The sequence below is a fragment of the Uranotaenia lowii genome, chromosome 3 (assembly GCF_029784155.1).
Source record: "Uranotaenia lowii strain MFRU-FL chromosome 3, ASM2978415v1, whole genome shotgun sequence".
Lineage (NCBI taxonomy): Eukaryota > Metazoa > Arthropoda > Insecta > Diptera > Culicidae > Uranotaenia > Uranotaenia lowii.
The window spans coordinates 97,686,445-97,702,601 of record NC_073693.1 but is presented as its reverse complement, the minus strand read 5'-3'; the positions used below and the strand labels follow the sequence as shown (position 1 = coordinate 97,702,601).

The 16,157-nt window shown below is 35.0% G+C and overlaps 1 protein-coding gene across 1 annotated transcript in view; it reads right to left on the bottom strand.

The window, feature by feature from the left end:
- Positions 1 to 460: 460 nt before the first annotated feature.
- Positions 461 to 16,157, bottom strand: part of LOC129752454 (uncharacterized) — a 30,048-nt gene continuing 14,351 nt past the window's right edge. The window contains exons 2-7 of the mRNA XM_055748232.1: positions 11,616 to 11,758; positions 11,402 to 11,545; positions 10,691 to 11,343; positions 10,462 to 10,630; positions 1,227 to 1,420; positions 461 to 1,163 (exon numbers count right to left, since the gene is read on the bottom strand). Coding sequence (XP_055604207.1) covers positions 461 to 1,163; positions 1,227 to 1,420; positions 10,462 to 10,630; positions 10,691 to 11,343; positions 11,402 to 11,545; positions 11,616 to 11,758 — 2,006 coding nt within the window. The remainder of the gene's footprint in view (positions 1,164 to 1,226; positions 1,421 to 10,461; positions 10,631 to 10,690; positions 11,344 to 11,401; positions 11,546 to 11,615; positions 11,759 to 16,157) is intronic.

The following is a 16,157-nucleotide window of genomic DNA, read 5'->3' as shown; positions in this document are numbered from 1 at the left end:
AATATTTGTTGCTGGATCGCGTAAACAAACGGATTTTTATAAAATGGTGAGATAGTGAATAATTTCATTTGGTTGGATAAAAAAAATCAATTCGTTGCTGTTGTTGCATAAAACAAACGCCTTAATAAGCTTAATAAATTGCGTCAATACAAAAAAAGCTTTTCGAACAGTTCATAAGCAGCATGAAAGCAAGCTTGTGTACAACATTACACACATCTAACAGGTGGCAAAATATTGGAAAAATGGAAAAAAAATGCTGAAAATTTACTCTGATGATAATCAAATATTGATGAAATTAAAAAAAAAATCAACATAAAAATTACTCCAATGTATGGAAAACAGATGTCTGTTCATGTGTATATAATTTTCTGCTTAAATATTTCTGCTATTCTGCTTAATAGGCGCATATCGGGACACACCCTTTTCTTTCTTAAATAAAAAAAGTATATTGTTTATTGGGTTAACTTGTTTTCCGTTTTACTTCACTAAAATCATCAATTTTACCCTTAGGACTTTTCACAGTTCTTGTACAGGCACCTTCGCTCGTGCCCTTGCTTTTTTCACCTCCAACCTTACTTCTCAAACGCTTGATAACTCCTGCCATCGGTAGTTCAATGGTAACACATGTTAAAAAGCCAAATCCGTAAGAGAGGATTGTGATTGCAATCAGAATCTGCGTATAACTCATTATGCCCAACACCAAACCTCTTTCCGGGATATCACTGAACATAGAACGAAATACGTTAAACTGAACCATATAGACACAAAACGACAGGCGCCCAATTGCTAGCAATATGGGATGCTTAAAGATGGCGCCCATTTTGGCGCATCCTTCGGTGGCCCCGTACAGCAATCCAACTCCACACATGGTACCGAAAAAGTTCCGATGAGCCGAGGCATAGATGGCATTGAACAGGGACGATTCTTGGCGATCCAGCCGGTAGAAAAACGTCGCTGGTGCTGATAGCAAAAGAACCATCAACGGGGCTACCTTCTTCAGCACGTGATAGATTCTCAGCTTCGAAAGGTAGTCGCGATCCTTCTGAGCTCGATGATACACGATGCCGGCTATCAGCCCATAAAAGTAGCTGCAAGTATGCGGATGTGCCAGAACATAGTCTTTTTCGGTCCACTCGTTCGTGAAAAGATAAAAGCGAATATCCCTGGAAAAGAGTTTCCCTGAATAAGATTTGTTCTAAAGTAAAGTCAACCAAGAAAAATGTTACTTCAAGCTACAGATCACGACGCCAGCGAAATTGTGGAAGTAGGTGTTCAGAATTGGGGATATAATTGAAAATCCTATCATCGAACAGATGACGGTACCCGAAGATTTGGGGTATTTCCACAAAAATATCATTATCACCATTCCTACGATGAAGAATTGAAAATCAGCTGCCAAGTACCAGGTTTGTTGCAAGCACTGAAACAAAACAAAAAGTCACTGATGAATATAACCTAAGTAAAAATTATTCATGAACATGTTTAGGGATTAAACTATGTTGATTTTTCGTGGATTTAGATAAATTAATTGTCCCATTCGCGGTTAAAATATATATCTGTCACTAACGACGTCAGCACGAAAATGAAAACGGGTCAGAGAATTAGATGAGGAGCATTTAGCATCGGAAAAAATACCTTGACCTGTATCCAAAAAAAAAAACATCGAAAATAGCGCGTCAAATAAGGTTTCTAGAAGCTGGATGCCCCCCAGGACAAATCACCAAAAACATAGGTCTTCAATTCGATAGCCGCTTAAAATGTGAGTATGATATCAAAATTCCAATATTCAATTTACAATTAAGATTCAGCACAGAGCTGCCCACTCTTCTAGACTGACATAAGTCTGATTCAGTTTGCCAGCTTAGAGACCCACGTCACTGAAGTTCACTTCAGAAAATTAATCCAAGAAAGGAACTTGATTCAAAACGTCCCTTCAAATGGCCGACAACTCCGAGAATAACTTTGTCCGTTTGACAATACACGGCTTATCTGATGGACTTGAAGTATTGACAATAGAACAAGGACCAATTTCTTCTATTTGAGTTCCTTCTTTTCGAGTGTCCCAAAATAAAATCTTGGCCTAAAGAAGTTCGGAAACAAGAGGTAGCTCAACAAGTTTTGACGGAAGACTTCCATTGAAGGATTATAGGTAGGGGAGAATGAGGATTAGACTGGCCCAAATTTGTATGGGATGATTTTTACAACATTGTTTTCAACGCGGCACCCCCTAGATTGGTGCATTAAGGTGAAAAAATGACTTTCTGAAAGTTTCAGATCATTTGGCAGAAGCACGAGCTGGCGCAAAGGACTTGAAATTTGTATGGAGATTTTCAGCAAAATGTATGAAAAATCGGCATACCTTCACTCTTTGTATTCAAAAATATGATTCCAGTATGCTAGAAAGCTCAGAATTTCAGGAATTGTAGTTCAATTAATGAAAAACAAGTTTGTAGAAGATTGTGACGCGATACGAGTTGACTGTGATGAGTTATTTGCAATTGAACGTGTGATTTGTTTCGCATTTCATCGATATATCGTGAACGGTATATTGATGGATTATTAGTTATAACTTGATCGCATTGTCACACATAAGATAACAGAAAGAAAGTTTGTGTCCTCGGCATAGTTGCAACTTTTTGTTATAGAATCAGCTACAACTTTGCCGGGGACACAAATTTTATATATTTTGTTCTCATTGTGTGACGATGCGATCAAATTAGTGCGATTATTAGCCCATACACCGTTCACGTTATATCAAAGAAATGCGACAATCACACATTCAATTGCAAATAACTCATCACAATCAACTCATATCGCGTCACAATCTTCTACAAACTTGTTTTTCATTGTCTGAACTACAATTCCTGAAATTCTGAGCTTTCTAGCATACTGGGAACATATTTTAGAACACAAAGAGTGAATGTATGGCGATTTTTCATACATTTTTCCGAAAATCTTCATACAAATTTCAAGTCCTTTGCGCCAGCTCGTGCTTCTGCCAAATGACCTGAAACTTTCAGAAAGTCATTTTTTCACCTAAATGCACCAACCCAGGGGGTGCCGCGTGGAATATAAGGATTTTTTTTGTTATGGGCCAGTCTAATGAGGATACTTGATCCCTGGGGATACTTGATTCCTTAGCTATATCTCGAAACTGGAATGTCTTACAAAGATCGAATGTTCTAGAAAAATGTGCCAAAATGAGCAAAATAACAATGCTTGTAGTTTAAAATTTTTTAACAAAATAATTGTTTGAGTAATTGAACTTTGTTTAAAAAATTTCACAAAATTTAACTTGAAGATCTTTTTTCATCACTTTAAAATGTTCCTTACATGGGAAAATTATGAAAAAAAAAAATATTTGTTCCAATGTATCAATCGTTCGAGCGTAAAATGAACTTCATAATGCCATATTTTCAAAGCAATGAAAAACTCTCAACTTTTTTCAGAAAAAGTTTTCTAAAATGTTGATTATGGGTACAATTGATCCCCTAGAGTTGGGTATAATTGATCCCCCTTCCAAACGGCATATTCTTCTTCTGAATTGATCGTTATGATTGCTGATTACGAAATTAATAATATATATCCAAAAACTAATATTTATCAAACAATTTTCTGAAGAAAAGAGCAAAAATAATTAATTTTCTCTAAAGTGTAAAAAATAGCGCCTTTATGTATGCAATGTTATTAGCGTTGAGGCCAAGTTATAGAATTTTCTTCTTATGTCTGCTATGAATAGTGAAATGAGAACAAACATGACCAAAATAGTCAATTAACATTCTATCTTGCGGTTTTGTTTGATTTTTATACAAGAATTAGGGCTTCCTGAATAAAAGATCAAATCTCCTTCAATAGGGGATCAAGTCTCCCCTAACTTCAGAAAAATCGCAATTTTTTTACTCCCACAAAAATGGTTCTAGTTCTACAACGGGTTCAAGTATCGTTTTAATTTTTGGAGCATAGAAACTTGAAGTTACAAGCTGTCATAAAATGTCAAAGACGGCGAGTTGCTAAATTTTTCCAAAAAGATATGGTGAAAATAAGAAATAGGGATCAAGTATCCCCACTCTCCCCTATATATTTTCCTTTTTCAAATCAAATTAAAGGACACCGAGATTGAATGTTGTTTTCATGATTTGATTGAATGGAACGGATGATCAAAATCAATTCGTTACAAATTGTTTGTGAGAATGTACCCGTTCATGAATTCTATTCGTTATACTTGTATCACAACACAAGAGAAAGCTGTAGGAAACGCGTTTCACAACATGATGATGATTCCGATTTGCTCTGTAAGCACAAAACTGAATAAATTGAGTGATACCTTTTTATTCAAACGCTTTTTTGAAACATTAGCTTATCTTAATTTGAAAAAAAAAATAAGAATTAATTTCTTAGACGTCATTATCCAAGAGTGCGCTAATTTAAGTTAGGAATAGTTCTAAATCTTGTCTTAAAAACCAACAGCGGGAAAAATAATTGTTTTTACCCATTTGTATTTTTTTTAAATTTCTTATCTTAACCCTATAGCTTTTGAGTGACTATATGACACTATATTAGAAGTTTGGGGGCTTGTATCTTTATTCAGGCGCATCTAAATAAAAAAAAATCTTCTGGGGCCCTCAATTAATTCATGAAATCTTCAATTATGTATAATTCCTTTTTTTTATAGACGTTCCCTGAAAGGTCAGACAAAAAAACCCTAATTAGACATTGAGTGTCAATTTGACAACTCTCTTCCGATTTCTACAAAAATTTTAGTTTTGGATACTTTTTAATGTAACTCAAATATGCTTAGTCAAAGAAAAAAAACCGAAAAGCATGCTTATTTAGATAAAAAAGGCTATAGATCAGCTACCAAATGCCCAAACAATAATTCACTTACTGTCCAAGAAAGTTGAAATTAGAAGCTTTATGTTGCGTAAAGGAAATATATTATTTTTTTTTTTATTTTTCAATATCATGACAACAAAAATGTTAAAAAGTGGTAAAAACCGTAGTTTTACTTCACTAGAATCGGTATGAAAATTGCCTTACTGTAGTACTGTTGAAAATAAATTTATTGCGGACATCTTGCGTTGATATACCTAAAATCTAGTGCAAAGTTTAATTGAAATATTAGAAAATCTGAGCAATGGCAAATTAACAAAAAGATGGAAAAACAACTACCTTTGATAATTCGTAAAAAAAAATCTGTGCTTCGTATTTTAAAAATCTAAAGATGCCTAAATGTACCAAATTGCGTCAACTCTCCAATCTTTTTTCAAAATTTATCTAGTGTGACTTAAAAAATTTTGATGGTTCATTGACTGAAAAATACGGTTTTAAACCACTTTTTCACATTTTTGTTGTTGTCATGATCTTAAAAATTTGAAAAATTATATCCTTGAGCGCAACGTATAGCTTTAAACTTCAGCTTCCATGGATACTAAGTGATATTTTTTTGGTTGATTGATCGCTGATATATGCATATCCTTTTTCCGAAGCATGCCCAATAGACTGAGTGGATTCGGGGTCATTTTTGAATTTCTTAACTCCTCGGGTCTTAAAAGCTTCGTTTTGGTCTAAAACTCATCCATGATTTTTTGCAGAATTTTTAAATAACGTTTACATGAGTAAATTTGAACTTTTAGGTTTGTATGGGAAAATCGAATATTTTGTACTGAAAAATCAACATCATTTGTGATTCTTCTGTGGAATCGATCCAGCTGATGTTTTTTGTGCCAATTTATAAATTCTGTTAAGGAAATTTTCCGCTGAACAACTTTGTCGACTAAGTCTAATGCCCAAGGAACCCAAAGTCGCGTTTTTACTTAAAGATGGAATACCGAAGTTCACATTTGTCTGAACAAATCGCCTTTTGAAAGGTGAAAAAATCGATAACGAAACTTCTTAGCGCTTTAAATGCAACTTCTTTCAAGAATCGACGTTCGCTAAACACTTTCTAACGCGCTGCTTTGAGTACCTGCTTTCTGCCGGTGATTTGGAATTCAATTTGCATAGTGGCGCAGTTTTTTTTTGTCGCAGTGATTTTTAGAGATTCGAATAAATTTTTGATGATGTAAATTTTAATTATTATTTATTAAGTGCACTGAAAGTTCTTTAAAACGAAATAAGGTAAAATCTATTGACCAACCCATTCAATCATCACTCGTACGCGATCTCAAATGACATTAAGTTTAAATACTGATTATTACAGTGGTAACTAACTATTGCTGGATTGGTCGAGAGGCTGGTGAGTTTCATTGCAACTTAGCGAGCAGTGGTTCAATTCTCTAAGCGTAAATAGTTTTTGTAATCAAAACTATAGAATTATAATTAAAATAAAAGAGATAGACCATGATAGACCGGCAATCTAGTAATCTGTCATCTGGTTGTCTGAGCAATCTGTCAACCGTATTTTCATTTTCGGCGCGTAGAAGTTTTTTCGACATTCTCTTAGAGGCTGAATAGCATTCTCTTCAGCCACTTAAACGAACTTCAAAGTAGCTTTAATAACTTAAAATTTGGTCTGATAAGCAATCTCTTTAGACAGAAACGAGAGCTGATTAAGCTTATATGAACCCTTTTGAAGGGAATTCTGGTTGCTTGGGTGTTTTTTCGGATTTTTTTCTAAGATTTCGAATAACGTAAAAATCAATTGTTGTACCTAGCTGAATATTGTCTGAGAAACATATCAAAGTTTTTAAAAATATAAAATTTGTACAAATCGGTTGAGAAACAAGAGAGATTTAGAAAGTTTTAGTTTAGCTCAGGTTTTAGTCAAATTAACACTCCAGGATCTCTCACAGGTGAATATTTCTCATGGTGATTCGGATGATGGTTAAAGATGCTGAGTGCCAGGTGTCATCATTTAAATTTATGAAACATGAATTTGCAACTCGGTTAAAAAACTTCTCTAAAAATCTGGAATCTTAATCTGTAGAATACATAATTTATCAGCCCTGTTTTATAAATATAAGCTATTTATTTAGTAAAAAATGGTTTTCAAGAAGAAGTTCAATGATTTTTTATTTTCACTTATATTTCCATTCATGACATATTACATCGGAAACCAAAAACTTGTATTATTTTAAATAAATCTTTAAGTACGCCAAAATTTAGCAGACATAGTGAAATTCCATTATTTCAACCAGGCGTTCAAAAACTCTATCTTTTTTTGGCTATTTTGTCTTCCGACTCAATTTTCAGACACCAACAAAATTGTTATAAATTTTTTCTTTCATATGTGAACATGTAGACGATTCCAAAATGGTATAATTTATGAAAATCGGATCAGTAGTTCGGCTAATTGTCCTTTTTTTCAAACGTAAAGGAAGGTTAATCTAGATCAGAACTCTGAATGAAAGTTTGAATCTGAATATGAACCAATAATTTGAATTTTGAATTTGTAAGAAGGTTTTATCAGGAATCTGAATCTCAGTTCCGCTTCGGAAGTATGAAGTTCGAATCTCAATTGCTCTTAAAAATGTTGTTTTCCCTAACATTTTCTTGACCTGGTGTAATAAAATTACACAACTACTCGAAGGGCAACTGTATAAATCAACAAAAATATGAAGCTAAATTTGCAACTTAAATCTGAGCCTGAAACGCGAATTCTAGTGTAAGAATCAAACTGGAAGTTTGAATCTTAAACCAAATTTGACTCTAAACATGGAGTGCAAATCTCTAAATAGTAAATACTGGACTTGTAACCTGGATTTTTTTTAAGACAGCTATTTTTTGGCATTCGTGTCTTATCTGAGTTCTGCAGCAGAGTTTTCCAATCTGAAATATGAATCAAAACTTTTAAATCTGAACACGAAATATGGGCTCAATCGCAATTCAAAATATGAAATCTTCATTTGAAGGTTTAAATCAAGATATTAATCTGAATCAAAAACCTTGTCCTGAAATCTGATCAATCTACACATGGAATTTGAATCTTAAATGAAAATCCCATATCTGAGATAGCATTTTTGGTACCGATGCTAAAAAAAATTCATATTAGATAAGTTTAACGTTCAAAATAATAATTGGTTTAATTTAAAATTCCTTAAACATTATGTATGTATGTATGTAAATCAGCCACCATGAGTGTACGGATTCACCCCAGTTTCGCCAACGCATGCGCTTAATTGCATTCTTTATTACGGTACGGAATTGAATGCTTGACGTGTAGATGTATGAGTTATTTGCATAAACGAGTCAATCACTTACGTAACTGTTTTAAAATCAATGAAATTTTGAGGGTCATTTATTTACGACAGGTATGACGCAAACGTTTAGATGCCTGCCCAATTGGCATTCGATTGATCGATCTTAATTTTTTACATCTAGTGAGGAAAGGGTTATGTAATGACCATCTTACCTTCTAATGAAAATATTACCTTTCAAAACAACTCAAATCTTATCTGCTGCTTATTTCGTTTACCGATCATTGTTTTATGTCTTAACAGTCTTAATGATTAATCGATTTTCTCCTGACAATTCATGATTCAAGGTGGTAATAATTCAGTATGCAAAATCAAATTCATTAGAACTTTACCAACGAAAAAATCACCCTCTCTGTCCTTTCCCTTCAATATTATTCCGTTTTTGGTTTCATTAAAAAAAGTTCCTTCATAGATCAACGATCACGTACGATATAATCCGAAATTGTAATATTCCTAAGCTTTTTAAACAACAAAGGATTTGGACATGCGTATCTACTATTACGCGCTTGACCTTCACATCGCGGACACATATTGCTTTTGAAATTCCTTGAACATTATTTTCAAATTTTTAAACTTTGTCGAAAGGGAAGAAGAGATCAAAAATAAAACTTTAGTAACTTTTTTTTTCAGCAGTAAAAATTATTCACGGTCTTTGGAAAAATTGACTATTAAGTTTAAAAATTAAAATTTGATTAACTTTGATGTTTTCTTAAGGCCATCCGAAAAAAAGTAAGTTATTACCTATGTTTTTTTTATTGATTTTCACCTAATTTGGAATTAATCCAGGGATCGCTTGAAAAAACCGTTGGGATTCAGCTCTCCGATAAGCGGAAATCGGTTTAGAGATAATTTTCATTTTCTAGACCTAGGTGTGTAATAAATCTAAGTCAAAAATTTGAAATAAAAACGATTAACTGAATTTGTCGTTTAAATTTTAAATTTGATTCTGAATCTCAAAGCTGAAATCTCAATTCGAAATAAGAATCTGGATACTTAAGTCATGATTGGAAATTTGAAACATAAATTCTGAAACTAAAATCTGCATTGAAAATCAATATCTCAACTCAAAATATAAGCCTGACATCCTTATCTTATACATAATCAAAATAGAAATTTCTCATGTAAATTAGTTAGAATTTAGGTTTATTTTTTCGACCGTGGATGATATAAAGAAATGTGAATTAAGCTTTTTCGGTCTTGGATGTAGATCGAACAACGATTGTTTTTGAAATAACCAATTTTCAAAAACAATCATTGTTCGATCTACATCCAAGACCGAAAAAGCCAAACTTCAATTTCTATAGGTCAGAATACAAATTTAAAATGTAAATTTTTCAAAACGAGTTCACCCTTTTGAAAATTATTCTGGGTGCCCTTGTTTTATTTTTGTTCTGAAGTCGTTTATATTCGCCATGTCAGCTGAATATAAATTTCACCACCTTTTACATATAGTTTGTGAATTAGCGAAGCGTTATAATTTTCTGATTGAATTTGCATCATAATTTCAAATTTATATTCATTCTGCTATCTTGATTCTGGTTACATAGATAACACTAGTTAGAACAAAGTTTTCAGCCAAGCAGACATACCATAAGCGTTGTTTTGAAATCCGATAAAAATGTTTAAGTTGGAACTGAGATCAGTTCTAAATCTGAAACAATATACATGAAATCTGAGACCTCAGTCAAATGAGACTTGAGACCCTAACATCTTAGATCTGACACTTGCCATCTGAGATATGTGATATGAGACCTATAACATGAGAAATGGAACTAGAGATCTGAGACTTGATTCTTGAGACCAGGAAACAGACTCAAGCGACTTGGGACTTAAAATTCGAGACATGAAATCTGTCTCACGTCACAAGTTAGAAGTCTCAGGCCGATGACATAGTGAGTGCGATGCGATGCGAATTGGCGGAAAATTTACGGACGCAGCCTACGCGAACTCGAGCGGCGGAACAAATTGACATCTGCTTCGCCGCGTTGAGTATGTCAGGTTTAAGCGATTCACATACATTTTCATCAAATGTGGTTCACCGCATTGAACCGCATTCACCGCATCGCATCGCATCGTATTCACTATGTCATCGGCCTCAGTCTCAAGCAGTAAATAATAGCGAAAGCCTTAGCATAAATTCTTCAAGGTACCTTTATGTATACCAATTATTATAGATTTCGACGGTGTTAATAAGTTTGGCCGATAGTCAAATTATAAATGGGATTGTTTAATTGAAAAGTTTAATGCTCAAAATCTCTCAACTTACCATTTCGTCGAACTTGAAGTAATTGTTGGCAAACAGGAAATTCAACCATCCGTTCTTTTTGCAAAAATTAGATTCTATCTTCAGCAAACTGTGAGCAGTTGGCCCACTTCCGACATGATCTAACCAGGAAACTTGGAACAACCACACGATGGCTAACGTTGGCAGGATTCTGAAAATTTTAAAATAATTATCATGAATCTTTGCCTTCAGGGGATGACTAATCACGCACCTCAAATACCGGCTTGTAACCCCAGCTATTAAATATTTCCACTGTGCCCGTGGATTGGTTTCGGTAAACTCCAGAAAATTCACGGCCAGCAAAATTCCACTGATAGTAAAAAACATATGCACCATAAATGGGAAAATGGTCGATGCCATTCTCAACACCGCACTACCGAGCACATTTTCCATGGTCTTTGGATCCTCCAAGGGGCTGAATCCGTAGGCCATCAGGACATGAATTGCGATGATCAATATGACTGCGGCAATTCGAACCGATTCGACGAATGCAAAATCACACTGAAGCTTAGTTCGAGGGACCACCAGCAAGCGGCGGAAGCTTCGTTTAAGAGAAAATTCCATCCAGATATCGTCGACGGGTTCGTAGTTTGCGTCATCGTTGATTTTCTTCGACAGAATTAAATCCCTACACGTGGAACGCAACACCAGCAAGAGTGCAACCCCGGAAATAGCGCCAAATATGATGTGTAACCCTGTTAGCGGTTTGTTCAGAGCCTCTGATCCCACACAGTATTCTATCTCCGAGTAGCTGGTCAAATTGTAGTTCTTACGTAGCTGGTAGTTGAGACAGATGTTAACCAATCGGCCGTACTTCTGTTTAAACGGTTGCGCATCCGGGAAAAATTTCTCACCCCAAATATACTGAAATAAAAAAAATAAACTTAACAGAAGACTTCCAAAAATACAAAAATGTCCTCACAAAATAATCAATGGAGAATTTAGCCTGATCGTAGGACGCTCGTTCCTGTTCGCTCAAACCGTTCATTAATTGTTCACATTTACTTAAACAGAATCCTCGATCCAGCAGACTCCTCCGAGTGTCCGTTTTTTCTCTGGAATGATGCTATGAAAGAAGAAACATTAGACGATAAATTTTAAATCGACATTAAGGATTCGACAAGTGACTTACTTACCTGTATCATGTTCCACACCGAGGAGGAAGGATCTGGTTTGATGACTTGCCGGGCTACGCAATACAGGTTAGCTGGGTCGGCATTCAGACAGGCGCTTTTACTGTCGAAATGATACACTGCCGGCATCTGGGTGTAATCGTAAGCTGAGGAAGAGAGCGGTAGTAAAATAACGAGGCAAATTTCCTGGAAACACTTGGAGTCACTGGAGGAGCACGGAAGAAAGTGATCCGAATATCAATGTCCTTTTTCCGAAAGTATTATTTCTATATCGATTTAAGCAATTTTAAAGTAATAAATTTGTGAAATATTTTAGAAAAACATTCATGAATGCGCTGTCATTCAAAATCTTTGTGTGTGACATTTAATACCGGTTATAGCAATAATGCGCACTTATTTTCCAGAACTTTCGGGTCAAGGAAGATGGCGAAAATTATACTATAGTCCTAAATTACAAAAACACATTTCACACTTTTGTACTCAAAAATTGTAGGCTTTTTTATTAAATCAAACTAAAAGTTTTTTCAATGAGATTGTACGAAAACAGATTTAGTACAAAATGTTTTGAATAAATAATAACAAAAGGAATGATGAGAAAATGAAGTAAATTTCCAATGCTTTTCAAAAAACTTCAGAAAAGTCTTAATATAAGGCCACCGCGAAAATTTACTGTCGATTCCCGTACCTTTTCTCGATACCCGGACTAGTGCATCGAGTTTTGATTTTTCATTGAAAAGGCTATAATTGCATGAAAATTCATTCAGCAAACTCAGATAAGCTTAAACTATTTTTTTTTTAATTCCTTTATAGCAAAGCTGCTGCTTGAGGCAGGATTGCCAACATTGAGATGCGCAGATTTTAATGAGTTGGTAAGACTTATCCATTTATTATTGAAGAATAGTGTTAATGCACTTGTACAGCAAAAAAGAGTTCGTGAAAAACTGGTACTTAATGGTACTGGTTCTAGTACTCAATGGTACTCAAGAAATCTTAGTGATATGAAAAAACAAACTGAATAAAAAATCAAAAAACCAATGGTACTCAAGAAATCTTAGTGATATGAAGAGACAAACTGTATAAAACATTCTTAAGAAACAAATGTGAAAGAAGCTGGCGTAATTACAAAATTATGAGAAATGAGTATTCGCGTAAAATTAAAGTAGCAAAAGATAAATCTATTCAAGATGAATTGGAGAAAAACAAATCTAATGGTAAAATGGTGCTTAATCGCTTGGCGCACGGCACCCTCCCAAATAAACGCACTTCAATCAATCTAATGGTAAACTACTTTGGAAAACGATAAAACGTTTAATAAGTACAAATGGTGCCAATGCCGATTCGATTTCATTCAATGGAGTTGAAATAACAGATGAATCTAAAATTGCGCAGAAGTTCAATGACTTCTTCATCGATAGTGTCATGCAAATTCATGATAGTATTCCGGCAAGTTCCAATAATTACATTGAGCAGATTATTTATACCGGCGGAAAATTTCGCACATTTGAAGCAATAAGTAGTCAAAAGTTTGATGAAATCGTGAACAATTTGAAACCCACTGTGGGTATTGAAAATGTTTTCTTGAGAATCTTCAAAGACTCTTTGTCTTTACTAGCAAATCCGTTACGAAATGTTATAAACACAAGTCTTCGATCAGGGATTGTTCTAGATACGTGGAAATATTCAACAGTTGTTCCTATTGAAAAAGAGAAGAATGCGCGAGAGAAATCACTTTACCGCCCTACAAACATATTGGAAATCCAAGAAAATGTACTAGAGTTAGCAGTTAAAAGGCAGTTTTTACGATTCATTGAGTCCAAAGATATACTTATCGCCGAGTAGTCTGGATTCAGGAAACAACACTCAACAGAATCTGCTGTGAATTTATTACTTCGTAATTGGAAGATCAACATTGAAAATGGTAATCTTATTCTTGATATAGAGAAAACAATTTAGGTGTCCCCCAAGGTAGTGTGTTGGGTCCCTTGTTATTTATCTTGTACATCAATGAGATGAAAAAATGTTTACAGAACGGTCGTCTCAAACTATTTGCGGATGACTGAGTCTCCCACTGGAGCAGTAAAAATTTAGAACTCGTTATACAAGAAGCTAATGCGGATTCAAAAAATATTTCAAATTTTTTGAAATACAGAAAGTTGTGTCTGAATCTTACTAAAACCAACTGGATGGTTATTGGAAATCGCAACGCTGAAGCTGGTTCATCTGTTTATCGGTGGATGTGCAATCGAAAGAGTACGCCAAGTTAACTTAGGAGTACGAATAGATGAAAAGCTGAACTTCGTAGCTCATATCAACTACACTGTCAAGAAGATTGCCATGAAATATGGAATACTTTGTCGGATAAGCAAATATGTATATGACTTTCTGTATGTTGTATGCATGTTGGTTATCCACCATGGTGCACGGATTCACCACAGTTTCTGCCTGAGTATGTGCTCACACATGCATTTTTAGATTATTAAGTTCGACAAATCTCCAATGCAGCGCGTACACCATACCCGGATCCCATGGCTTCGTATGAACTGTTGTGGAGTGAATGTATTGTATTGATGTAGGTTTATTTTGGAAGAACGAGTCAATCAGGTGGGCTAGTTTTCTTACAGGTATTCCGGGATCCGTGTATATATCTGGCCAGCTAACAACTTATTGAACATGCTTATTATATAGTCAGTTATATCAGGAAACATATCTTACCTGTCGGCCACTTAAGGGATTCGAATCCAAAAGTTTTCTTGCCGATCCCGGGAATCGAACCCAGTACGCCTGGCATATCAAAACCAGACTCGCGCCAGTCTATCCGCTAGACCACATCGGCGCTTTTAGCAGATATGTATATGACTTTGTGGTCAAAAATTATCTACGTAAAATCTGTTATTATGCCACTCTTTGACTATTGCGCTACATGCATCAGATACACAAACGTAAAGGCTGCAGAGAATACAAAACAAGATAATGCGAGTAGTGTTACGATGCAGTCAATTTACTCCAAGTGCTCTTATGCTTGATAAGCTGCAATGATTGACAGTTAAGCGGAGGATTGCGTACAACAGTTTGATTTTCATACACAAAATGAAGAAAGAACCATCTTACCATCTTACTTATTGGACGGTCTGCAGTATAGTGCAGAATCGATAAACACAGATACAATACAAGAAGAGCTCAAGATTATAGATTACCAAACACGAAAAAAGAGATGACCAAACGTTCTGTTTTCTACTACGGACTGAAGATGTATAAAAACCTGCCGCTGAACATCAAAGACAGTTCGAACTTAAATGTCTTTATGAAACTGACAAAACAATACGTTGAACAGTCAATCTGAAACAATGACCAATCCTAAAAAGGATAATAGAGAACGAGGCGAAGAAGTCGTACAGGAATTTAAAAAATTATTTTATGGCAGCATTATTTAGACGAGAAAATCCCATTTCTCGTGCAAAAGTCGAATTTTCGTCGTTATGTTATTGTCTGAGTTCATTGCGATGCTTAAATAAGCGAAGACATTTTTATTGTGTGAATTCATTCAGAAAAGTTGGAGCCAGACTACTGTTTTTTTCGACACACCCTAACATTTGAATATTCAAAAAAACATAACTCACCTACAAAACGACATATGTATGTGGTGTCTTCAAAAAAAATTGTCTTAAAAATGGTTGGCTACAACTTTGTAGAAGACAGTTTAGCTCTATATGTTCACTGAGAACAGTTTTTATGTGTAAATCATGCAAAAATGACACGTCCTAATAGTTGATCTAAGATTATTAAAGCGCATAGTTTGATGAGCATTTTTGCTGAAGACCCCGTTTGTCTATCTTATAGTATCTTCGTAATTAATTTAGTCACGATAAAGTACCGTTCTGGACCACTGTGCAATGGTCTAGCCTGGATTTGTTCTAACGCTACACCACGTTTTGACCACCGTTAAGATATTCCTCCCACATGTAACTTTCATACAAACGTCAAAAATCTTAATATCATGCCTATTTTGGGTATGCTGATGATCTGGTCTTCCTGTGTAGATTGTCAAAAGAAGTGGAACAACTGATGGACGTTCGTGGACCACTGTTAGCCTCAATCGGATTAGAAAATCGAAGAACAAAAACCAAAAGTTTTAATCAGAGACCTTGCTGTGACCTATAACGCCTTCGAAGAAATGATTTATAGTTTTGAAAAATACGAACCTCCACTAGCTTCCTGCATCAATTATCGCCAAAAAAAGTTATTAAATGAAATTGTTGCATCAGAATTTGAGAACTCAACAACTCAGACCAGGACAGCGACGGGAGCTCGCTGGTATCATCAGTTTTGCTAGGTTACTCGGATCAAGGGGCCATGTTTGATGGTTTCAAATTTGGTAACTAGTAGGACGTCAAAAAAAAGTCCAAAACCTACTTACATACATATTACCATGTACGAAATACTAATGTAAGTCCTAAGATTTTTTTGTGTTCAAATCGTAATTGCCTATTGTTATCGTGGCAACACTGGTAATAAGCGCGGGTGTCAGGAGCAAAAAGCGACTCGAGT